The following is a 27263-nucleotide window of genomic DNA, read 5'->3' as shown; positions in this document are numbered from 1 at the left end:
ATACTTGAGGTTGTCACAGCCACACACTCATTGCAGTGATCTGTGTCTCAAAGCATCCATCTTCACATGAGGACTACAGAGTCCACAGTGTTTCCCAGGAAAATACAGGCAGCAATGTAAATTGGACAAAAACTGCTGAGCTAATTTCTGCACCAAACAGTTCCCTCAAAGGCAAAGAATGTTTGAGACCTATAAACGTTTTTGCACCTCATAGTACTTGGGAGAGCCAAGATCTCCTTAAAAAACTGCCGCACACAGTAAACAGAACACCCAAGATTAAAGACTTAGACACGACACTGGCATTTCTTGCATTGATGACTTACACATTCAAAGATGCATCACTGGCATTCTAGGGAAAGCATGTTCCTATAACTGGCAGTCTTTCTGCAATATTTTATTTCTGGGCCAACACTACGTCAGGGCTACATGCCAACTCATGAGAGTGAAAAGAATGAATACCCCCTAAGGGCTCAGGTATTCCTAATTTTCTCCAACAAATCAGACAACAGAGTTAGCTTCCCAGTGCACATGAGCATGGTGATCGATGCCAACTGTGGGGAACTTATGGGTGGTAGAGATGAAATACCTTCAGCAACAGTTGCAGTGACAGATCTGTCAAGACATCTTGGTATCTAAGATGAAATAGCCCTAGCTGGTTTTACTCAGTGGATAGAACTATGGCTTTCAGATGGAAGGGTCCTGGGTTGGATTCCAATCAAGCGCAAATGCCCAGGTTGTGGGCATGATACCATGTAGGATAAGTTTAAGAGGCAGCCAATAAATGATTCTCTCTCATCATTGATGTTTCTATCTTTGCCTCTCCCTTTCTCTCTGAAATCAATAAAAATATTTTTTTAAAAGTGCAAAATAGATACATACACTTCCAGAATAATAATAATAATAAAAAACAAAAATAACACTTATGGGAACTTTCAATGTTTGTATTTAAATGTGATTCAATTCAGATTAATGAGATTTCACAAATTTTTCCATATTAAGACCTAACTAAAAAAGTATATTTTCTACACATGTAAGAAATTTTTCACATGTGAATTCATATGTGCAAAGCAAATATAGACCACTGGCTGAAAGATTCCTCACATTAACTGCACACATAAGGCCTTTATCCAGAGTGAACTCTCTGATGATTACGAAGGCCGCCCCTACTGGAAAAAGATTTACCACATTCCCTGCACTTATAAGGCTTTTCTCCAGTGTGAACTCTCTGATGTTCACGGAGGCCATTTCTACGGGTAAAAGATTTCCTACATTCACTGCATTCATAAGGCCTTTCTCCAGTGTGAACTCTCTGGTGATCATGGAGACTATCTGACCTGGTGAAAGACTTCCCACATTCACTGCATTTATAAGGCCTTTCTCCAGTGTGAATTCTCTGATTACAATTAGGGTGAGTGCTAGTAATTAAAGATTTCCCACATTCACTGCACTGATAAGGCCTTTCTCCAGTGTGAACTCTCTGGTGACAACGAAGTTGAGTGCTAGTGATAAAAGATTTCCCACATTCCCTACAATGATAAGGCCTTTCTCCGGTGTGAGAACGTTGATGATTACGGAGTGTACTGCTACTGGTAAAAGATTTCCCACATTCAGTGCACTGATAAGGCCTTTCTCCAGTGTGAACTCTCTGATGACAACGAAGGTCAGTACTTGTGATAAAAGATTTCCCACATTCACTGCAATGATAAGGCCTTTCTCCAGTGTGCACTCTCTGGTGACGACAAAGTTTAGTGCTACTAGTAAAAGCTTTCTCACATTCACTGCATTTATAAGGCTTTTCTCCAGTGTGAACCCTCTGATGACAATGAAGGTTACTGCTATCAGTAAAAGATTTCCCACATTCATTGCACTTATAAGGTCTTTCTCCAGTATGAAACCTCTGATGACGGCAAAAATCAGTGCTATTGGTAAAAGCTTTCCCACATTCACTGCATTTATAAGGCTTTTCTCCAGTGTGAACTCGCTGATGACAACGAAGGTTACTGCTAGTGGTAAAAGATTTCCCACATTCACTGCACTGATAACGGCTTTCTCCAGTATGAATTCTCTGATGACAACAAAAGGCAGTGCTAGTGGTAAAAGATTTTCCACACTCACTGCACTCATAAGGCCTTTCTCCAGTGTGAAGTCTCTGATGACGACAAAGGTTTTGCATTCTAGTAAAAGCTTTCCCACATTCACTGCATTTATAAGGCTTTTCTCCTGTGTGAACTCTCTGATGACAATGAAGGTTACTGCTAGTGATAAAAGATCTTCCACATTCACTGCACTCATAAGGCCGTTCTCCAGTGTGAAGTCTTTGATGATGACAAAGGCTTTGCATTGTGGTAAAAGCTTTCCCACACTCACTGCATTGATAAGGCTTTTCTCCATTGTGAACCCTCTGATGACAACGAAGGTTACTGCTAGTGGTAAAAGATTTCCCACATTCAGTGCATTTATAAGGCTTTTCTCCAGTGTGAACTGTCTGATGATAACGATTGCTACTAATAAAAGATTTCACAAATTTACTGCACTCATAAGACCTTTCTCCTGTGTGAAGTCTCTGATAATGAAAGCTAGAACACTTGGTAAAATATTTTCCATATTCACAGCAAACAAAACACCCACTTCCAGCATGGACACCCTTGTCCTGAATAAACGTGTGGTTGCAGCCAATGTCTTCTTCACATTCTTTTCTGATGTAATAATCTTTTCTCCTTTGAAATGTCACCCCACACTTCAAAATACCATCTGGCCTTTCCCTAGTCTGCACAGTCTCTTGGTGGACATGTCCTGACCCAGTAAGGATGCCCTGCCCAAGCTTCCCCCAGGTAAAATGATTCTGGGACACGTTGAAATTGCAGCCATTTGTAAGTGAGATCCTGTCTACATCTCTAATGAAAGTCTTCTCTCTCACATGCTGCTGGTGAAATTTTTCTCTGAAAAGGGAATGTTTTGCACATGCCCCACTCCCCAAGAGTATCTGTCCATGTTGTGTTCCCTGCAGCTCAGTTAATTGGAAAATGTTTCCCAGAACTAGTCCACAACTCTCACTGTGACTCTTCTGGGAAGACAAGGCTAACTTGGGATTCCTTGCCTGTGACACTCTTACAGAAACATTCTGTTCAGTCGGTACCTCCACATTCTCTGCTCCACAGCAGCAACCTGAACAAAAAGAAAGGTACATGTTGACCTTATGAAAACAGAATATCTTCATCACAAATGTTTATCTGTCATGACTAGATATGATTCCAAAGAATGATTTTCAAGACAAGTGATGTTGACTCTGAGGAAATGTGTTTTATACAGTACTAGAGGCCCAGTGCACGAATTTGTGTACCAGTGGGTCCCTTGGCCTGGCCTGCAGGATTGGGTCAAAACCGGCTCTACGACATTCCCCAAGGGTTCCTGCATTGCGAGAGGGCGCAGGTCAGGGGGTACGGGTGCATGATTGGGGCCGGGGAGAGATGTAGGAGGTTGGCCAGCTGGGGATGAACCGTGAAATGGCTCCAGGGCGTGTCCGGCCCATCTCACTCAGTCCTGATTGGCTGGACACCAGCAGCAAGCTAACTTACCAGTCAGAGCATCTGCCTCCTGGTGATCAGTGCACGTCATAGCAACTGGTCGACTGGTCGAATGAATGCCCGGGGTGGTCAGTGCATATCATAGCGAGGGGTTGAGCAGCCTTAGCATATCATTAGCATATTATGCTCTGATTGGTTGAACAGCTGACCAGTCGACCAGACAGCGTATTACGCTTTTATTATATAGGATTTGGCCCCAAAGGTCAATCAATGGTGAAAATCTCAGCAAGGGAGGGACAGAGCACAGGATGGGACACAAAGAAGAGAGGAAGGGTCTGCTCCTTGTTCCTCCACAAATGGCTTCCTTTAGGGCCTTTCATGCTGGTGACGTGAGTCTGTGTAGAATAATTTGAATGTGCTCAAACCCATAAAAATCAATTGTATTAGAGCACATAATGTTCAACATCAGTGTAATAACACATGTGCACTCTAAGGCTCTGCAGGCATGGACCAATGTTGGAGTGCAGTAAAGAGAGACCTATGTAAGAGGTAGAGTTGCAAAGTCTAGAGAAGTTAAGGTTATCTGTGGGCTGGGAATCCAATTAGAAACGATTACTGTTAGAACTGAGTAGTTTTCAAAGTACCAACAATAAGTAAGGAGAAGTAGAACTGGGTGAGGAATGGGCAGTGATAATAAAGAGAGCTCGACTCCCACTGGAAGTGGAGGAGCAACTCAAGAAGAAATGTTTCACTCTGCTTTGCTACCATGATCCTAATTCCAATTCAGATCATGAAACCCTGAAGGCAGCAAAGGTATGGAAACTGGCAGAGATCCTGGTGAGTGAGAAGCAGCAGTGCCAGGATGCCAAGAGCCAGCAGAAGGAGCAGGTGGTGCTACTGGAGAAGAGAGATACCTACTCCCAGGTGCTTCTCCGCTGCCACGCCTTACTGCACAGATTGCTGAAGACTCAGTCTGAGCGAGACCGCATCAATGCCCAGTACCTGGAGATCAAGTGTAGTGCCGTGATCCTTAAGCTGAGGATGGAAGAGCTAAAGATTTTGTCTGACACTGACACTGCTGAGAAAGTAGAAGTTCATCGTCTCATTAGGGACCGTTTGGAGGGGGCCATTCGGCTACAAAAACAGGACATGGAGCCCAAACCGGTTTGGCTCAGTGGAAAGAGCGTCGGCCTGCGGACTGAAGGGTCCCAGGTTCGATTCCGGTCAAGGGCATGTACCTTGGTTGTGGGCACATCCCCAGTGGGGGGTGTGCAGGAGGCAGCTGATCGATGTTTCTTACTCTCTATCCCTCTCCCTTCCTCTCTGTGTGCATTGGCACTGCTTCCTCTTCCTGCTAAAAGGACCACCTCCACCTGGGACCATCTTCACTCAAGGGAGTGTGGGGACACTTGCTCGAAACACTGTAGTCATTTAGGCACCCTCCTTGTTTACAACGACTGAATCTCTTCTGGACAATGTAGCCGATTTATATAAATTTATGTACAGCTATTTTTCAGTGTTGGCCCTGTATTGTATTTGATTATCTCCTGAATAAAGTGATAATATTGAAAAAAAAAGCTTAAACTGGTAAAAATAACAAAGTTGACATTGTGTACCTCAATACATATACAACATGAAAAGATTTGAATTGTCACATCAAAATGCTATAAAAGAGTGTGTGGTGAAGAGTCCAAGGGCAGAAGTTTTATATGCAATTGAAGGTGTTATCAAGATAAAATAGACTGCAAAGGGTATAACTTGCTTTATGAAAGTCTCTTGGAAATCACAAACAAACACTACGTAATATATATACAAAAGAGAAAGGGGTCAAATCATTATACAAAGTCATCAAATCACAAAGGACGACCATAAGATAGGAAGACAAAGGAACTACAAAAGAGCCAGAAACCAGTGAAGAAGTGGCAATAGTTCCTCCTTAAACAAATTCTTGCTGAAACCGGTTTGGCTCAGTGGATAGAGCGTCGGCCTGCGGACTCAAGGGTCCCAGGTTCGATTCCAGTCAAGGGCATATACCTTGGTTGCGGGCATATCCCCAGTAGGGAGTGTGCAAGAGGCAGCTGATGGATGTTTCTCTCTCATCGATGTTTCTAACTCTCTATCCCTCTCTCTTCCTCTCTGTAAAAAATCAATAAAATATATTTTAAAAAAACACACAAAAAACAAAAAACAAGTTCTTCATTAAAAATATATAGAGTCACTGAAGACATAAAAAAACCAAAAAGCAGTCACAATATAGCATGTCAAACTTTTGGCCCATGGGCCATATGCTGCCCATAATGAATTTTTTTTGGCCCAGCCAATATAATGGTATGTAAGAAACGTTTTAATAAAAAATTTCATAACTTAATTTTTACATAATTATTAATAACAAACTACAATGTTTGGTAATGACTGATTACTATAATCGTGTTGCATTTTAAACATAGTAATCCCTATTTTGTAAAACTGCTGTTTGAAATTCTCTATTTTGTTTTATTTTTATTTTTTTTTTATTTTAAAAATATATATTTTATTGATTTTTTTACGGAGAGGAAGGGAGAGGGATAGAGAATTAGAAACATTAATGAGAGAGAAACATTGATCAGCTGCCTCCTGCACACCTCTCACTGGGGATGTGCCTGCAACCACGGTACATGCCCTTGACCGGAATGGAACCTAGGACCTTTCAGTCCGCAGGCCAACGCTCGATCCACTGAGCCAAACCAGTTAGGGCGAAATTCTCTGCTATTTTAGATGGTCCCTTGTTCTATGAGTCAACTCTGCTATTCTTAGATGGGCCCTTATTCTGTGAATTAACTCTGCTTATTAGTTTCTGTAAACATATGCTTTTTAGCTTACTTGAATAATAGGGAATTAGATAAACTTAGCTGTCTGACCTTGTAGGCTAGGGACTGATATTCCCATACTCTCATGCCAGGTGTTTTAGTTATCTGAATAGAACTGTGTCGTACTCAAGGTTACAGGCTTCCTGCAACATATCTAATAAGCATACATGGGACTCTTTGAAAACTTGCAAAGATCCGGAAACTCCATATTTGGGAGACAAAGGGACTGGGGGGAAGGGTTTTAAAGGGAGAACTTCCTACATCTTGCTTTGCTCAGTCTTCGGAAGCAGTCTGGGCCTGCTAGCGTAATAAAAGACTCCAAATTAATTGGCTCACTAAGGTGTCTTCTGTAAAGCTCACTGATTTACAATATAACACATTCATTTCCCTTACACATCTTACACGCAGGTGTACCATTTCTCTACACTAATACTAGCAGCAAATATTTTAGCAGCCGATTGCCACATCATTAGTCTTGTACTGACTTGTTTGGTGTGTGCAACAGGAAATATTTCTCTTTCGGAGAACAAGAAAAATAGGTTTATTTGTGTTACACTTATTAATTTGTGCAGTTACTCAGCCTGGTAAGTTAATGTTCAAGAAAAAATATCAATTTTTATTAAAATATTCTATTATTATTATTTTTTTAAAATATACTTTATTGATTTTTTACAGAGAGGAAGGGAGAGGGATAGAGAGCCAGAAACATCGACCAGCTGCCTCCTGCACACCCCCCACCGGGGATGTGCCTGTAACCAATGTACATGCCCTTGACCGGAATCGAACCTGGGACCCTTCAGTCCGCAGACCGACGCTCTATCCACTGAGCCAAACCGGTTTCGGCTATTATTTTGTTAATGATTACTCATTTATTTCAGCCCTTTGGATTCAGCGTGTCAATATTGAAATAGACCTTCGTTTCTATGAAAATTGTAGCTTTTGTTTTTTTGTGGCCCACATAAACTTAAACCTTGTTTATTTGGCCCATGTTAGCCTTTGAGTTTGACATTCTTGCAATATAGGCTGCCTACAAGAGACACTATACCTTTTTGAACTCAAACAGGCAAGGGAAAAAAACTTGCCAAAAATATTCCATGCAAATGAAACCAAAACTGGGCAGGAGTCGTGAAAACTGTACCAGAGGAAAGAAATCTCCTCAAAAACTGTTACAAGAAACAAAAGTCATCATAAAATAATAAATCAGTCAATTCATCAACAGGATAACAATTTAAGTTATTATCCACTCAACAACATAGCAACTAAGTATAATACACACCTAATAGCACATCTGAAGGCAGAAAATAAACATACCCAATATTAGTATGCAAACTGAACTGAAGCATGGTAGTCCCACCTTTGGAAAACTGCTGTTTAAAAATGCTGTTTGAACTACTCTGTTATTCTTAGACAGTCTCTTATTCTATAAAATATAACTTTGTTTTTTAGCTTGAATAATAGAGAAGATAAACTGTCTGACCTTGCAAACTAGGCTGATATGCTGATACTAAGGCCAGGTGTCTGTATAGATATGATATGTACTCAAGGCTACAAGTTATCTGTATAGACATGACAGGTGTTTGTTAGATATGATATATACTCAAGGTTATAAACTGTCTGTAAAAATAACTTACACAAGGACTCGAAAAGATACAAAAAGAGAATGCTTCCTCTTTTGGGTATTCAGAATTTGACAGAGGTGATCTGCTCTGAACCTACGAGCAATAAAGATGACTCCTAATTAATTGGCTCATGAAGGCGTCTTGTCTAGCTCACTGATTTGCAATACAACAGAACAATGCCCCTTCAATAACAGGTAGACATCCCATACAAAAGCAGTAAGAGTAACTGAAGTCTGACTAGACTCTAGAGAAAACAGAACTAAGAAATATATACAGAACATTCCAACCAAGTGCAGCAGGAGATGTATTCTTGTCAAGCGCACATGAAACATTCCCTAAGTAGATCATGTGTTAGGTCAGAAAATAGTCTCAAACCTTGAGAAGGAATCACATCAAGTACCTTATCGAGTCACAATATATGAAACTAGAAATAAGTTTTAGTTTCAACAAAGCTGGAAAATTCACAAGTATGTTCAAATTAAACACAGTCCTGAAGAATGACCTGTTGTTCTCCACATCTATATTTCTCTCTGTCTTTTCCACTTACCCACTCTCTCTAAAACTCAATAGCAAAACATACTCGGGTGAAGATTAAAAATAAATAAATAAATAAAAAATAAATAAATAAATAAATAAGCAAGCTAATATCCAGATATGTCACGTTAACACTATAATGAAGGCTATGAAGAACAGTATGGTTTTATTGAAAAAAACTCTAAATAAATTCCTTAAAAATACTTTACTAATAAACACAGGTAACCAACATCTGAGCCTGCCTGAAAAATAGCCACACTAGACTTCCTGAATGCAGGGTTGCGCAAAACATGGAATTTGTAAATAAAACAAGAATGTAATATTTGGGAAGAACAACTAGGCAAATGCAAAAAGCCATGTACCTTAATATATAAACTGGAAAAGGCATTCAAAAGACTCACTAGCCAAAAAATATTGTTAAAATTAGGACTAGGGATGTAGAGACTATTTAAAAAAACACACAAAAAACACGTACAAATGACCAATAGGAATATTAAAAAAATGCTTTAACTCACTAGTCAAGGTGGAATCCATTAGGCCCTCTGACACACTACAAACCATAAAACCTTCCCTAAGAGTTCACTACAGCAGGTGTTGTGACTAAAGGGATAGAACAGAGCGGTGCAAACAAACCCACCCTGCCAACCACAGCAAGTACCCAGAAAACTGGAAAAATCAAGCAATGTGTACAGTCCCCAGGTGAGGACAGAGCACCCCCTAGAGGTGAAGGGGTATAGGAAATGCAAAGCCAAGTCCCAGAAACCAGCCAGAGTGAGGGTCTTACCCAGGGAAGATATTAGTTCAAAGTTCTCCAGCATCACATGCAGGTACAGCTGTCTCTGACCCTCATCAAGGAGGCTCCATTCCTCCCTGGAGAAGTACAGGGCAATGTCCTCAAAGGTCACGCCAACCTGTCAGAATGGAGACAATTGAAACCAGAGCTGTCTCTCTGAGAACCCCCACTCCTACTCCTTACACATCTTCCTCACCCTCAGCCTCCTCCAGGGCACCCCAGTTTAGTGTGGACACCAGGCCCTACTGCCAATGGTGGCTGTTCTCTCCTCACAGTCCCATTACTCACTGTGACTGCCCTCAGCACAACAGATGGGCTGGGAAGGGGGACAGCAGAGAGACATCATTGAAGCTCAGGATAATGCCTGCAGGGCCCCAGCCTTCCAGCCCAGCAATACCACCGCCGTCTCCCAGATCATGCCACCAAGACACAACCAAACCTGAGCTTATGCTTCACCCTTTAGTCCCAGCACCAGGTCCCGGGGACCATCAGCTCACACTTCCTCCAGGTGTGCACACCACTGGGAAATGTCTACCTCCTTCCCATCTTCAGTCCCCAGGTTCCCTCCCCCAACTCTGCCACCTTCCTGCTCCACAGCACAGGGCCTCTCAGGACCCACCCATGAACTTGGCATATGGCACCCAGAGAGTGCTTGAGAGGTTTCAGAAGGATCTGGCCCAACCCCCGATTCCTGGTGGACCCCACAGCCTGGGGAGAGCAGGGCATGCGGCTCTGAAATCCTCCCTGCCGGTCTCTGATTTTTGCTTCCACCTCACCGCCCACGTCCGCAGGGGAACCTCAGATGCAAGTCACCCCTGTCTGTCCTCTCCGCCCTGCACTGGCTGTGCCTCAGAAGCCACAACGCTCCTCTCTCCCCTCCGCCTTCCTCACGGTCCTCCACGCGGACTGAGCTGCAGGACGTGACAGGCGCCCGCACCCGGGCTGTGGTGTTCCGTGTGAGGAGGCGGTGAGGGCCCGGGGGACACAAACTCACCTCAGCCCCAAGACTCAGCACGGGCGCCGCCATTGCACTCTGTGGGCTGAGCGGGGCGGGAGCGGCGGGAGATGAGGCCGCCGCGGGAATGGCGGTCCCTGGTCCGGTCCCGGTGGCGACTCTGAGCTTCAATCCAGCATGTGAGCTGTGTGCACCCCTGCAGGCTCCCACCATGGGCTGTGAGGCGGGGAACACCACTCTCCAGCCTTCCCCACGGGACTCTGTGACCAGGAACTGTCCGGACCGCCTGGGAATGAAACGGAGAGAAGACAAAACCCGCCAGGAGGCCTGCCGGTCCCGCCCTACAGAAGTGGCCAAGCGGAAACGTCTTTTCTGAGCCTCCATTGGCTGAGACTGTTGTCATTCCACGCCCGGCCTTCTGGGTAATGTAGTTCCTACGCGCCAATGCCGGGATCCTGTATTTCCACAGCTCAATCCAGGACTGGATTTGAGGAATATAGCTGAGTATACACCAAGCATACTAAGGGTCCTCCAGCACCTTCAGCGGAGGTGATGTCTGGGGCAAGTTTGTTTCTGGGGTACCTGCGTGTCTTCCTTTAGCTGCTGGTTTTGCATATCTTTCTTCAGGACCTGGACTTTCAGAATAACAGGCATTTTTTTTCGTCATTCAGGCCATTCGCCTTCAGGCCTTATGTCTCCGGGGAACGTTGCTCCTTTCTAACAAGAACTATGTTGCCTCCATTGAATCCACTAAGAAAAGTTAATGTCACAAAACAGACACTAATACTTCAGAGCATCTGCTTCTGATGCCATCAGCAGTGTCAGCTTGGCTTGGGCTGCAGTGAGGCTAGAGTCAAGTTGGATTCCGTCTGATGCCGCTGGCTCTAATTATTCAGCTATTGCAAACAATAGAGAACATGTTGAGGGCATTAAAGACATGAATTACAGGCTGAACCTCTGAGGGAAGGCAGGAAAAGTAAAAAAAAAAAAAAAAAAAAAAAACAGGAAAAAAATCCTTAGAGGATTAAACACACACACACACACACACACACACACACACAGTCACCTGAGACTTGAGCATTTTCTTCTGTTCTCTGAAAGCAACAGGAAAGCTCTAAAAAAAAAAAAACACTTAAAAACACTTTACCAGAAAACACTGGTAAGCAGCATCTGAGCCTGCTGGAAAAATAGCCACACTAATCTTATTGAATGCACAGTTGCCAAAAACATGGAATTTGTAAATAAAACAAAAATGCAATATTTAGGAAGCACAATTAAGCAAATCCAAAAAAATACCTTATTATGAACTAGAAAAAGTATTCAAAAGACTCATTAGCAAAAAAAAAAAAAAAGGTTAAAAATAGGATAAGGATGTAGAGACTATTTTCAAAGCAAATACATACAAATCACAAACAGCAATAAAGCATATGCTTTTGGTCACTACCCCAGTGGAACCCATTAGGCTCCCTGCCACACAACCAACCACAAACCCCTCCCTACGAGTTCAGTACAGCAGGTGTTGTGACTAAAGGGGCAGAACAGAGCGGAACAATCAAACCAACCCTGCCAGCCACAGCAACTTCCCAGAAAACTGGAAAAATCATGCAATGTGTACAGTCCCCAGGTGAGGACAGAGCACCCCCTAGAGGTGACGGGGCATGGGTAAATGCAAAGCCAAGTCCTAGGAACCAACCAGAGTGAGGGTCTTACCCAGCGAGGATACAAGTTCAAAGTTCTCCAGCATCACATTCAGGCACAGCTGTCTCTGACCCTCATCAAGGAGGCTCCATTCCTCCCTGGAGAAGTGCAGGGCAATGTCCTCAAAGGTCACGTCAACCTGTCAGAATGGAGACAATTTAAAACAGAGCTGTCCTTCTCAGCACTTGCCATCCTTCTCTTTACACACCTTCCCCACCCTCAACCTCCTCCAGGGCTCCTCAGTTTAGTGTGGACACCAGGCCCTAATGCCAGTGCAGTCCCATTAGTCACTGTTATTGCACTCAGCGCAACAGATGGGCTGGGAAGGGAGACAACAGAGAAACACCATCAGGTTTGGCTCAATGGATAGGGTGTTATCCTGCGGACTGAAAGATCCAGGTTTCCAGTCTAATCAAGCACATAGGACTTGGCTTTGCATTTACTCAATCCCCTGTAGGGGGCATGCAGGAGACAGCCGATGATTGATTCTCTCTTTATTGACGTTTCTATCTCTTTGCTTCTCTCGTCCTCCGAAATCAATAAAATATATATTTTAAAAGTGCCGACACCAGGTCTCCGGGACCATTAGTTCACACATCTCCCAAATGTGCACACCACTGTGTAATGAATACCTCCTTCCCGTTTCAGACCCCAGGCTCACTGCCCCAGCTCTGCTACCTTCCTGCTCCACACCACAGGATCTCTCTGGACTCACCTATGAACTTAGCATAGGGAATATCTGACACTTGTTTGATGAGTAAACTTAGAGAACCTACTTCATTGCTCTAATCGTGGATCTTCCCAGCAATTTGATATTAGTTTCAACATCCCAGGTGGTTGCGACAATTAAAGAGAAAATGCATACCCTGGCTGGTGTGGCTCAGTGGTTGAGCATCTACCTATGAACCCAAAAGTCATGATTAGGTCCCTGGTCAGGCACATGCCCAGGTTTCAGGCTTGGTCCCCAGTAGTGTGTGTGTGTGGAAGGCAGCCAATCAGTGATTGTCAGCATTGATATTTCTATTTCTCTTTGTCTCTCCCTTCCTCTCTGAAATCAATAAAAATAAATTAAAAAATGTAAAATATATAAACATATTTTCCTAATACAAAAAACATTTACTTCATAAAGCAAAAAAGGCACAAAATGAGAGAAATTCCAACATCCATCTTTGTTGTTTCAATATCTTTTTCTTAAAGAAAAGTACCAACACTCACAGCACATTAGGCAGAAAATATGATCAGATGTTTTAACAAAGATACTGATACAGCAAATGCACATCTGAGATAAGGTTCACCTTAAATTCCTAGAAAAAATACAATCAAACAACAGTGAGGTAGCACGACAAAGTTTTGAGGTACCCAAGAAAAGATTAAATAAAGAATAATTAGCTGAACTCAATATTCTCTAGGATGTGGAGAATGTGAAACTCACACACCGCTGCAATAATGCAAAAATGTACAATCAATTTATATTTAATATTCATTTTTCAATAACAGTTTACTGATTTTTAGAGAGATAATTAGAGAGTGGGAGAGAAACATCAGTATAAGAGTGCAACCTCGGCCAGCAGCCTCATTCACACCCACAGCGTTTCCTAGGAAAATATGGGCAGCAATGTAAATTTGCCAAAAACTGATGAGCTAATTTCTGCACCATACTGTTCCCCCAAGGGCAAAAATGTTTGAGACCTCATAAAAGTTTTTCACCTCATCATGCTTGGAGAGCCCAGATCTTCTTATAAAGTAACCTATAGAGTAAATAGAACATCCAAGATGAATGAAGTCTTAGGAAAAAGCCTTCATTATTTTACAAACCAAAGAGACATGAAACTGGCAATTCTTCCATTGATGACTTAGGCGCTCAATAAATTCATCACTGGCATCTTGGGAAAGACTGACCTTGAGAATGGCAGTCCCTCTGCAACATTATGTTGACTGGGGCCAACAGTAATCAGTCCTCTGTGGCAACGCATGACAGGGAAACAAGGACGAACTAAGGGCTCAGGTATTACTAATTTTCTTCAACAAATCAGACAACAGAGTTAGCTTCTGTGGACACATGAGGATGGTGATTGATGCCATCTGTAGGGGCCTTATAGGTGGTTCAGGTGAAATACCTTCAACAACAGAAATATGCAGTGACATAGATCTGGCAAGACATCTCTGTATGTTAAAAAGTCAACATAATTACATAGTGTTCCAACATAAAAGCAAACACATACAACAGCAAAAACACTTATGGGAACTTTACATAATATAGGTGAGATACAATTCAGAAAACTGAGGATTCACAAATTTTCTTGTGCTATTGTTAAGTCCTAACTAAGAAACTACATTTCCTACACATCTAAGAAATTTCTCACATTTGGACTCATAGGTGAAGAGCGAATTTAGAAATTTGCCTGAGAGATACCTCACATGAATTGCACTCATAATGGCTTTCTCCAGTGTGAACTCCCTTATGATACTGGAAAGCACTGCTATTTTTAAACCACTAACTTGGGATTCCTTGCCTCGGACACTCTTACAGAAATGTTCTGTTCAGTCGGTGCCTCCACATTCTCTGCTCCACAGCAGCAACCTGAACAAAAGGAAATGCTGGTGAGGTACACGTTGACCTTATGAAAACAGAATATATTCACCACAAATGTTTATCTGACCTGACTAGGCATGATTCCATAGAATTATTTTCAATTCAAGTGACTTAGACTCTGAGGAAATGGCTGGTATACATTACTTGGCCCCAAATATCAGTCAATGGTGAATATCTCAACAAGAGAGGGACAGAAGCATAGGATGGGAAACAAAGAAGAGAGGAAGGCTCAAATCATTGTTCCTCCACAAGTGGCTTCCCTTAGGACCTTTCATGCTGTTGACATGAGTCTGTGTAGTATAATTTGAATGTGCTCAAACCTATAAGAATCAAACGTATTAGAGCACATGATGTTCAGCGTCAATATTACAATACGTGTACACCCTAAGGCTCTGCAGGCATGGACCAAGGTTGAACTGCAGGAAAGAGAGATGCGTGAAAGAGGTAGAGGAGCAAAGTTTAGAGAGGCTAAGGTTATCCATGGTCTGGGAATCCGAGTAGAATGATCACTACTAAAACTGAGTTGTTGGTGAAGTGTTGACATTAAACATGAAGAAGTAGAATTGGGTGAGGAGTAGGCAATGGGAATAAGACGTTGTTGAAAAAAAAAAAGGGTTCCTACTTATGAACATAATAAAGACGAGACATAAAAATGCATATTACCTCTTCATCAAGGCAAGAACACTCTGGGTCTATCCTGTCATCCCTAAAGTCATGTTTCTTCTCTGACGCACAAAGATTCTGCCTCTTACATCCCAGTTGAGCCATTGCTTGGGATAAATGATGCCAATTCTATCTGATAAAAGACTAATATGCAAATTGACCATCACTCCATCACACAAGATGGCTGCCCCCATGTGGTCAAAGATGGCTGCCCCATGTGGACACAAGATAGCCACCACAAGATGGCCAGTAGGGGAGGGCAGTTAGGAGGGACCAGGCCTGCAAGGGAGGGGCAGTTGGGGGCGATCAAGCCTGTAGGGGAGGGCAGTTAGGGTGACCAGGCTGGCAGAGGAGGGAAGTTGGGGGCAACCGGGCCTACAGGGAAGGGCAGTTAGGGGAGACCCAGGCCTTCAGGGGAAGGCAGTTAGGGGCAATCAGGTTGGAAGGGGAGCAGTTAGGCATTAATCAGGCTGGCAGGGGAGTGGTTCGGGGGTGATCAGACTGGCAGGCAGAAGTGGTTAGAGGCAATCAGGAAGGCAGGCAGGTGAGCAGTTGGGAGCCAGCAGTCCTGGATTGTGAAAGGGATGTCCGACCGCCCATTTTGGCCCAATCCCTGTTGGGCCAAAATGGGCGGTCGGACATCCCTCAAGGGGCCCCAGATTGGAGAGTGTGCAGGCTGGGCTGAGGGACACACATCCCTGTCCATTAATTTCATGCACCGGGCCTCTAGTCTTTTTTTTTTTTTAAATATATTTTATTGCTTTTTTACAGAGAGGAATGGAGAGGGATAGAGAGCCAGAAACATTGATGAGAGAGACATGGATCAGCTGCCTCCTGCACACTCCCTACTGGGTATGTGTCCGCAACCAAGGTACATGCCCTTAACTGGAATCGAACCTGGGACCTTTCAGTCCGCAGGCCTACGCTCTATCCACTGAGCCAAACCAGTTTCGGCAACATAAGCTACTTTCAAGGATAAATTCTTGCTACCCCTCCTCCCTGCTGTTGTCACACCTCAGGGATAATTTGTACCAAGGAGTTTCTAGTTAATAGAAAGTTTCCTTCCCTCTGCCTCTTCAAACAACCCTCTTCTGAAAGTTCATAACTTTCTCTCTAGTCATATTTTATAGGCTTAGGAAAAATACTAACACACTTCCCTAGGACATCTGCCAAATACTCTCCGGGAAAGCACACTAATTAAATTTTAAAGACAGCCCTTCATATCCACTGAAATTCAGCACAGCCCAAGGCCTCTGCATACCTTGTCCCTTAGCAACAGGCACTGCTGGAAAGCAGAAGCCACCCTTTCTTTCCTGCCCTGGAGTGACTAGCAATGCTTGGCCCTTTCCTCTCTTGGAAAGTAAAATGAAGTCCCTTTCTAAATCTCTTCTTTTATTTTTTTTATTTATTTTGCAAATTTCAGGGTCTATGCAGTCTGCACGTTCGGTGCTCAGATGTCAGGGTTCTCTCCTGAAAATCTTCTGTTGATTATTCAGACTGTTTTTCTGTATTTTTCACATCTCTTCTTTTAGCTGTGAATTCTTCCACAGCCCGCATCACATGCCAAACCCTAAGAGTATTCTTTTACTCTAAGAAGGTAAGTGGGCGAAAATGAGGGAAATTACATTGTAGAGGCGAATATTTACTTCTTCTATTAATATTTACTTCTTCTTTTCTAGGATCTTTGGTTGGCCTAATAATTAAATTGATACAATACAGGTTAACAGGGGAAAACAATCAACAAGTTGTTAAGACGTAAACCTCCATATACATGGAAACAACTAAAAAAAAAAAAAAAGGTAACTGGCCAAAATGGCAAACACCTTCACCTGAAAAACCACCCTCACCAACTAAAAATGTTGCATGTGGAGAGTCAGTTAGGGTAGAGTGTCAGGAAAAGCACAGAAAGGACCTCAGTCGTGGCCCAGGGTGCTGTGCACTGTGGTGACGGCTTGTATTCAAAAGGACTCTGTTCCAACCCAAAGACCCAGGGTGCAGACACAGGAGACTGGGAAGGAGAATGTGAGTACAGAACATGATCTGGGCTGCAGGGAAAACATGGTGAGAGCCATAGTCCCATTCAGCCAGTAGGGACATAGAGGATAGAATCACATGGGCAGTGGCTCCTATGCATGAATAAGAGGTAAGCACCCGCCGAAACCGGTTTGGCTCTGTGGATAGAGCATCGGTCTGTGGACTGAAGGGTCCCAGGTTCGATTCCGGTCAAGGGCATGTACATTGGTTGCGGGCACATCCCCGGTGGGGGGTGTGCAGGAGGCAGCTGGTCGATGTTTCTCTCTCATCGATGTTTCTAGCTTTCTATCCCTCTCCCTTCCTCTCTGTAAAAAATCAATAAAATATATTTAAAAAAAAAAAAAAAAAGAGGTAAGCACCCGTCCAATGAGACCAGGATCATGTAGGACTCCAGCATCGCTTCCCAATATTAGGTCCCTGAATTCATATCCAATTGTTTCCTCTGCTGCAGGGTCAATGTCAGTGCCACATAGGAACATCATTGGAAGGTAACGGAGGCATGAAATTCATCACAGTGGATCGGATCACAGCCTGACACCTAACATGTGGGCGCAGGTGCAGAGACCCAGCCCAAATTACTGAGGTCTCCTGAGGGGCAAACTCTGTGCTGGTATAGAAGGGAAGGCAGACAAATAGCTCATTCTAAAAGAATGTTCCCCTGCACACGGGGAGGCCCAGGGTAAGTGCTTGGAGATGCAACGGGAATGGGAGGAAACGCATAACTGCAACCATGGAAACAGGAGCTGCAGCTGAGCCACCCTGGTCCTCATCCTGCACCTGCTCCAGTGAGGGCTGCTCATCAGTGGTAGAGACTGTGTCTGACGCTGGAGAAAATAATGGTTAAAATCCAGCCCCTTGAACCTTACACTTGTCTGTGATGTAAACTTGGGGATCTTACTTCATTTCTCTGATACTGAATTGTTTCAGCATTTTGATATGTTTCCACTTGGAGAGGTTGCTGTACTAACCTTTTGCACTCGGATGTCGAATGTGACTCGACACGGTTAGCATCAGTAGCAGGAATTGAGAAAAAGCGAGTGCAAAGGGTTAAAAGAGAAAATGCTCGCCCTAGCCTGTTTGGCTCAGTTGGTAGAGCATCAGCAGGCGGACTGAAGGATCTCTGGTTTGATTCGGTCAAGGGCACATGCCCGGGTTGTGGCTCATGCCGCAGTACGGGGTGTGCAAGAGGCAGCAAGGTCTTTCTCTCTCTCCCTCTCCCTTCCTCTCTGAAACCAATAAAAAATATAAATAAATCACTTCATTAAAAAAGAGAAAGAGAGCCTTTTGGCTTTTCTGCCTGGCTCATGGAGGCTGAACTCTGAGCTGCTGAGCGCCAGGTCGTACAGAGGAGGTGCCAGAGGGGCGTCCCCGCTGCTGTCCCGGTTCGAGGCCTCCCAGGTCCATTCCCTCCCGCATGCTCTGCCGCAAGCGCCCGGCTGACAATGTATCTGTCAGTGAGAAACCAGGATGGAGGCATAGATAAAAAAAACTTTCCGCTTCACACAACCACTTCAAAACTACAACTAAAAGAGAAAACCAGAACCACAGGAAGGCGGCTAAGTGGAAACTGTACAATTAGAAAAGAAGAGAAAAGCATATAGACTCAGAGGAATTGCGGAAGTGAAATGCAAAGGTACGGAGGCGCGTGAGCGAGGAGGAGGCTGGCAACTGAGTATGCAGCTTTTTCAATCCACAGGGAGACACAAGCTCCCAACTGCTCTGAACTCGTTCTGGGTGATACTCGGGAACTAGACCCAAATGGGGAGAAACTGGACTGTCTGGCAGCGGGCGGAACATGAGGGCAGCTTGCTGTCAGAGGTGCTTGCAGAGATTACCAGGGACACTGAGACCCAGGGGCCTCTTAGGGCAGGGCTGACAGGAAGCCGTTGCTGTTTGCTACCCCCTGTGACTCTGCCCCATCCAAGCTGTGCCCAGAAGCTTTTGCATATGAATGGCCTGGTCCTTTGAAATATAAAATTACCTATCAAACTGCAGCTGTGTCAGAGAGACCCCGAACATCCAAAAGAAGGCCCAAGGCCCCAGAGCAGCTTGCATTGCTTCACAGCTGGACGTCATTTGAGTACCTCCATAACCCAAACAAAGAAGAGGAATCTGCATATCTCTCCGTAGCTCCTGCTGGGTGGCCTCAGGCAGAGGATAAATTAGCACCTCTTTGGAGATCCAAGATGCAGTGTATCTAGGGGTCAGTGTAGTACCATCCAGATTAAAACTCCTCAGATCCGAAAGGGACACACTCAGGGGGCAGACTCAGTGAGCAACAAAGCCCCACTGAAGCAAGTCTTGTCTCATAAGGGTGTCTCCAGCATAGAAGTTCTCCCATCATAGACACAGCTGATCCTCACAGCCAATTGGCCTGGAGGTCAATTGCTCCCAGTGATACCAACAACAATCAAGGCTTAACTACAAGACTGGGCACACAGCCCACAAAGGGGTGCACCAATAGTGTCCACCTCAAGTAACTGGGGAGGCTGAGTCACTGGGCCCTATAGGACACCTAGCACACAAAGCCACTCTATCAACTCAGGGAAGCAGCCAAAATGCAGAGACAAAGAAACAGGTCACAAATGACAGGAATGGAGGAAAGCAAATGACTGGATATAGAGTTTAAAACCACGGTTATAAGGTTTTTCAAGAATTTTCTACATAAGGTCAATAAATTTAGTGAGATCCTTGAGCATATGAAACAGGACGAACTAGAAATTAAGCATACACTGACTGAAATAAAATATAATATACAAAGATCCAACAGGAGACTAGAGGATCGCAAGAATCAAGTCAAAGATTTGAAATACAAAGAAGCAAAAAAACACCCAATTAGAAAAGAAAAAAGAATCCAAAAATATGAAGATAGTGTAAGGAGCCTCTGGGACAACTTCAAGCGTAACAACATCCGAAGTATTGAGGTTCCAGAAGAAGAGAGAGAGCAAGATACTAAAAACCTTGAAGAAATAATGACCGAAAACTTCACGCACCTAGTGAAAGAAATAGACTTACAAGTCCAGGAAGCGCACAGAACCCCAATAAAAGGAATCCAAAGAGGACCACATCAAGACACATCATAATTAAAATGCCAAGGACAAAAGACAAAGAGAACATATTAAAAGAAGCAAGAGAAAAAGTTAGTTACCTACAAGGGAATACCCATACGATTGTCAGCTGATTTCTCAACAGAAACTATGCAGGCCAGAAGGGAGTGGCAAGAAATATTCCAAGTGATGAATAGCAAGAACCTACAACCAAGATTACTCTACCCAGCAAAGCTATCATTCAGAATTGAAGGTCACAGAAAGAGCTTCACAGATAAGAAAAAGCTAAGGGAGTTCATCACCACCAAACCAGTATTATATGAATTGCTGAAAGGTATTCTGTAAGAGGAAGAAAAAGAAAAAGGTAAAGATAGAAATTATGAATAACAAATAGATATCTATCAACAAGTGAACCTAAAACTCCTACTGAATGCAGTGCAAGGAAGTCCCACTTTAAAAAGGCCAATAAATCATTGCATAATTCCAATAGAGCCTGGAAGGTATGGTTCAATGGTTGACCAACATAGCATGCACCAAGATTTCCATGGCTTGATTTCTTTTCAGGGCACAAGTCTGGGTTGTAATCCATCTCTCTTATCAATGTTTATCTCTCCCCCCAACCCCCTTCATTTCCCACTCTCTCAAAAAATAAAATAAGCCTTAACTGGATTGGCCTGCAGACTGAAGGGTCCCAGGTTCAATTCCGGTCAAGCGCATGTACCTTGGTTTCTGGCACATCCCCAGTGGGGAGTGTGCAGGAGGCAGCTGATCAATGTTTCTAACTCTTTATCGTTCTCCGTTCCTCTCTGTAAAAATATTAATAAATTATATTTTTTTAAAAATAAAAATAAAATTAGCCATTTGGGGCCAGAGTCCTGGCATGTAGGTCAGGGTTTGTGTTTTAAAAAAATGCTATGTTCCAACAGAAAGACTACATGTGCAGACAAAAGAAGACTGCAAACAAAAATGTGTGTTCAGAATGGGGTCTGTGCTGTAGGGAACACATGGTGAGCACAGTGGTCTCATACAGACACTCTGAACAGAGAGGACAGTATAGTGGGGCCTGTGCATTAGGGAGAAGTGAGAGCTCACCCAATGAGACCAGGATCCTGTAGGTCTCCTGGATCACTTCTGCACATGAGGATTCAAAATTCACATCCTCACCTCCCCTGTCCTGCAGGGTGAATATCAGAGCTATGTACCAACACTGTAATAGACAGACTCAGAAATGAAAATTATCTCAGGGGATGGTATTACAGCTTGTCACCCTAAAGGTGGGTGAAGGTACAGAAATCCAGCCCAAATGACTGAGGTCTCTGGAGGGTCAGTCTCTGAGGTGGCCTCAAAGTGAGAGAGACAAATGCAGCTCAGACTCAATTAGTTTTCACCTAGAAGCCCCTCCAGCTGACAGATGATGGTATTGTACTGGGGACTGACGGGCATGGCATAAGTGCTCTGATACTTTAAGAAAATAGTGAAAGATTCATAATTTCAACAATGGAAACAGCAGCTTCAGCTGAGCCTCGCTGGCCCCACAGTGTACAAGCCGAGAGGGCTTGACCAGCACTGGCAGACATTGTCCATGGCTCTGGAGCCAGAATCTTGGGGTACAACCCAGCCTCTTATATCTGACACTTGTTTGATGAGTAAACTTGGAGAACCTGCTTCACTTCTGTAATCATGATCTTCCCAGCAATTTGTTGTTAGATTTGACTTACCAGGTTGGTGACAAAGATAAAATGCATACCCTGGCTGGTGTGGCTCAGTGGCTGAGCATCTTTCTATGGGACCAGAGGCTGTGGTTAGGATCCTGGACAGAGCAAATGACCAGGTTTCAGCATGGTCTCCAGTAGGGTGAGTGTAGAAGGCAGCCAATCAATGATTGTCACCATTGATATTTCAATCTCTCTGTCTCTCCCTTCCTCTCTGAAATCAATACAAATAAACAAAAAGAGAAAAAATGTTAAATATAGAAACATATTGTTCTAATATACAAAACATTTACTTCATAAAGCAAAAATGGCACAAAATGAGTGAAATTCCAACATCCATCTTTGTTATTCCCTGTCTTTTTTCGTTAAACAAAATTGCCACAACTCACAGCACATTAGGCACAACATATGATCAGATGTTTTAACAAAGATACAGACACAGCAAATCCACATTTGAGACAAGGTTCACAATAAATTCCTAGAAAAAATACAATGAAACAAAGTCACCCCATTCCCCCATCCCCCTAAAAAAACAACTATTAACCATACAAAATATTCTCTAGGATGTGGAGAATGTGAAACTCTCACACACTGCTGCAATAATGCAAAAATGTACAATCAGTTTATATTTATTTTTAAAGAATAGTTTACTGATTTTTAGAGAAAGAATGAGAGAGGGAAACATTGATGTGAGAGTGCAACATTGACTAGCAGCCTCATTCAAACCCTCTTCTGGGGATCTAGCCCACAACCAGGCCCTTCTCCCCACTGGCAATCCAAGGCACAACACTGGGGTGAAATCCAGTGTCTTATATCTGACACTTGTTTGTTGAATAATTTTGGAAAACCTTCTTCATTTCTGTAATCGAGAATGTTCCCAACAGTTTGATATTAGTTTTGACTTCTCAGGTTTATGTGAGAATTAAAAGAGAAAGTGATCAAAAAGTAGACCCTGGAATCGTGGCACAGGCAAATACTAAGTTTGTCACTTTTATTGATCTTCAGAGTCCAGGTAAGGCCCGTCATCACCTGCATGTCACATGTAGCCAAGTGAGGGGCAGGGAGCTGTAGTGAGTCTCCTGGAGATTCCAGGTTGGAGATCCAACACGGAGACCTTAGTGCCCACAGCACTGCCTCCCTGTAGGTGGGACAAGGGGTTCAGAAAGGCCCCAGTTCTTTCTCAAAAGCCCTTAAAAACAAAGGTGCGTGTTGGCACTGGAACATTACATGTACTGTTGCCAACAGTAATTAGTCCAATGTGACAATGTATGGGAAGGAAATCAATAAGAACTAGAGGCTCAGGTATTCCTAATTTTCTTCAATAAATTAGCTTCCCTGGGCACATTAGGCTGGTGACTGATGCCATCAGTAGGGATTCTATAGGTGGTACAGATGAAATACCTTCAGCAACAGAAATAGGCAGTGACCTAGACCTGGCAACATGTCTCTGTATGTTAGAAAGTGCAATATAGATATGTCTGATACCAACATAAAAAGAAACAAACACAACAGCAAAATCACTTGAGGGGACTTTACATAATGTAGGTGATTAAATGTAGGAGATACAATTCAGTCAAATGAAACTTCACAAATGTTCTTATACTATTGCTAAGACAGAACTAAGAAAGATTTCTTACACATCTAAGACACTTCTCACATTAGAACGTTTTTGTGCAGAGCAAATTTAAAAATTTGGCTGAGAGATAGCTCATATTACTTGCACTCATAATGGCTTTCTCCAGCGTGAACTCTCTGATGATATTTGAGATAATTGCTCCTGGTAAACAATTTCCCACATTCACTGCATTTAAAAGGCTTTTCACCAGTGTGAACTCTCTGATGACGATGAAGTTTTGAGGACACGATAAAAGATTTCCCACAATCACTGCATTTATAAGGCTTTTCTCCAGTGTGAATACGGTGATGACGACGAAGGTCAGCGCTAACGGTAAAAAACTTCCCACATTCACCGCACTCATAAGGCCTTTCCCCAGTGTGAATTCTCTGGTGATGACGAAGGTTACTGCTAAAGGTAAAAGATTTCCCACATTCACTGCATTTATAAGGCTTTTCTCCAGTGTGAATACGGTGATGACGATGAAGGTCAGTGCTAATGGTAAAAAACTTCCCACATTCACTGCACTCATAAGGCCTTTCCCCAGTGTGAATTCTCTGGTGACGACGAAGGTTACTGCTAAAGGTAAAAGATTTCCCACATTCACTGCATTTATAAGGCTTTTCTCCAGTGTGAACTTTCTGATGACGACGAAGGTTAGAGATAATGGTAAAAGATTTCCCACATTGATGGCATTTATAAGGCTTTTCTCCAGTGTGAATATGGTGATGATGACGAAGGTTAGTACTCCTGGTAAAAGATTTCCCACATTCACTACATTTATAAGGCTTTTCTCCAGTGTGAATACGGTGATGACGACGAAGGTCAGTGCTAACAGTAAAAGACTTCTCACATTCACTACATTTATAAGGCTTTTCTCCAGTGTGAACTCTCTGATGACAATGAAGTTATGAGGTCGTGATAAAAGTTTTCCCACACTCACTGCATTTAAAAGGCTTTCCTCCAGTGTGAACTCTCTGGTGATGATGAAGTTTTGAGGGCGTGATAAAAGATTTCCCACAATCACTGCATGTATAAGGCTTTTCTCTAGTGTGAATATGGTGATGACGACGAAGGGTAGTACTCCTGGTAAAAGATTTCCCACATTCACTGCATTTATAAGGCTTTTCTCCAGTGTGAATACGGTGATGACGACGAAGGTCAGTGCTAACAGTAAAAGACTTCCCACATTCACCGCACTCATAAGGCCTTTCTCCAGTGTGAATTCTCTGATGACGACGAAGGTTAAAGGTAAAAGATTTCCCACATTGACTGCATTTATAAGGCTTTTCTCCAGTGTGAATATGGTGATGACGACGAAGGTCAGTACTACTGGTAAAAGATTTCCCACATTCACTGCATTTATAAGGCCTTTCTCCAGTGTGAAATCTCTGATGACGATGAACATCAGTGCTAATTGTAAAAGATTTCCCACATTCACTGTAGTCATAAGGCCCTTCTCCAGTGTGAACACTCTGATGACGATGAAGTTGTGAGGTTGTGATAAAAGATTTCCCACATGTACTGCATTTATAAGGCTTTTCTCCGGTGTGAATTCTCTGATGATTTTGAAGGTGCGTGGTCGTGACAAAAGATATCCCACATTCATTGCATATATAAGGATTTTCTCCAGTGTGAACTCTCAGATGACAATTAAGGTCAATGCTTCTGGGAAATGATTTCCCACACTCACTGCACTCATAAGGTATTTCTTTAGTCTGAACTCTCTGATGAATTTGAAGATCGGTGCTAGCAGTAAAAGATTTCCCACATTCACTACACTTACAAAACCTTTCTCCAGTTTGAATTGTCACATGAAAGCGAAGGTGAGTTCTGTTGATAAGATATTTCCCATAATCATTACACTCAGAAGGCCTTTCTCCAGTGGGAACTCCCTGATGACAATGAACGGTAGAAAATTTGGTAAAATATTTTCCACATTCACAGCACACAAAACACAGACTACTACCTTGGGCGCCCTTGTCCTGAATAACCCTGTGGATGCAGCCAATGACTTCCTCACATTCTTTTCCACTATTATAATTCTTTCTCTTTTGAAACATCACACCACATTGGGAAATATCATTTGGCTTGTCCATCCTTATTGGGTCATTTGGTGGAGATGTCATGACCCAATAAGGATGCCCTGCAAAACCTCCCCCACAGGTAAAATGATTCTGGGACCTATTGAAATTACAACCATTTGCAAGTGAGATCCTCACAACACCTCTAATGAAAGTCTTGTCTCTCACATACTGCTGAGGAAATTTTAGACCGAAAAAAACATTGTTTTCCACATGCCCCAGACCTCAATAGTATCTGTCTGTGTTGTGTACCCTGCAGCTCAATGAAGTGGAAAATGTTTCCCAAGGCCAGCCCACAACTCTCACAGGGGTGGTTCTTCTGGGAAGACAAACCTAACAAGGAATTCCATACCTGGGACATTCTTCCGCAAACCTTCTGTTCAGTTGGTGCCTCCACATCATCTGCTCCACAGCCGCAACCTGAAGAAAAGGAAACACTGGTGAAGTACATGCTGACCTCATGAAACCAGAATATATTCACCATAAATGTTTATCCCGCATGAGTAGGCATGATTTCATAAATGACTTTCAAGACAAATGACTTAGACACTGAGGAAAGAGCTGCAATATTTTACTTGTTCAGTCAATGGTGAAAATCTCACCAAGGTACGGACAGAAGCACAGGATGGAAACAAAGAAAAGAGGAAGGCTCTACTCATTGTATCTCCACAAACAGCTTCTTTTAGGACCTTTCATGCTGGGGAACTGAATCTGTGTAGAAGAATTTGAATGTGCTCAAACCCATACAAATTAATTGTTTTGGACACATGCTGTCCAAGGTCAATATAATAATACATGTACACTCAAAAGCTATGCAGGCATTGACCAATGGTGATTTGCAGTAAAGAGAGAGCAGTGACAGAGGTAGAGGTGCAGCAGCTAAAGAGGTTAAAGTTCTCTCTGAGCTGGGAATATAAGTAGAAATTATCACTATTAGAGCTGAGGAGTTGCCAAAGTGTCAACAATAAGCAAGAACAAGGAGAACTGGGTGAGGAATGGGTCATGGAAACAAATACTTTTCAACAAAATGGGTTCCTAGTGATGATTTAACAAAGCCCTGGTGTCAAAACCTGCAGACTGAAGGGTCCCGGGTTCGATTCCAGTCAAGGGCATGTGCCTTGGTTGTGGGCATATCCTCAGTGGGGGATGTGCAGGAGGCAGCTGATCGATGTTTCTCTCTCATTGATGTTTCTGGCTCTCTATCCCTCTCTCTTTCTCTCTGTGAGAGAATCAATAAAATATATTTTAAAAAAATCCTTCAAGACGACCCTGAGAAACCGCTTGGAGACTTGTTTTGGACATGATTTCTGGGATGTGGCACCAACCACCAGGCAAAAAGAGAAAATCAGTCCAGACTGAAACAGATGAAAGTGCTTTTTCCAGGACAATAGCAACTAACAAAATGAAATGAAAAGGCAAACTATAGAGGGATGGGAGATGATACTTGCAAATCCTATAAACATATTGAAGATATTGTGGATTCGGTTCAGATCAACCAAATAAAGCAAATATTGTGATAGAGAGAAAGTCATGTTATGGTAACACT

The 27263-nt window shown here is 43.0% G+C and overlaps 1 protein-coding gene across 1 annotated transcript; it reads right to left on the bottom strand.

The window, feature by feature from the left end:
- Positions 1–1006: 1006 nt before the first annotated feature.
- Positions 1007–25762, bottom strand: LOC129147095 (zinc finger protein 721-like). Its single transcript, XM_054710038.1, is given in 2 exon segments — positions 1007–2485; positions 23768–25762. Coding segments are annotated over 2 exon segments (3357 nt in total). The 3' UTR covers positions 1007–1123.
- Between the last annotated feature and the right edge of the window lie 1501 nt (positions 25763–27263).

The sequence above is a fragment of the Eptesicus fuscus genome, chromosome 21 (assembly GCF_027574615.1).
Source record: "Eptesicus fuscus isolate TK198812 chromosome 21, DD_ASM_mEF_20220401, whole genome shotgun sequence".
Taxonomy (NCBI): Eukaryota; Metazoa; Chordata; class Mammalia; order Chiroptera; family Vespertilionidae; genus Eptesicus; species Eptesicus fuscus.
Note: the sequence above shows the minus strand (reverse complement) of the source record. Positions and strands in the feature narration are given on the sequence as shown.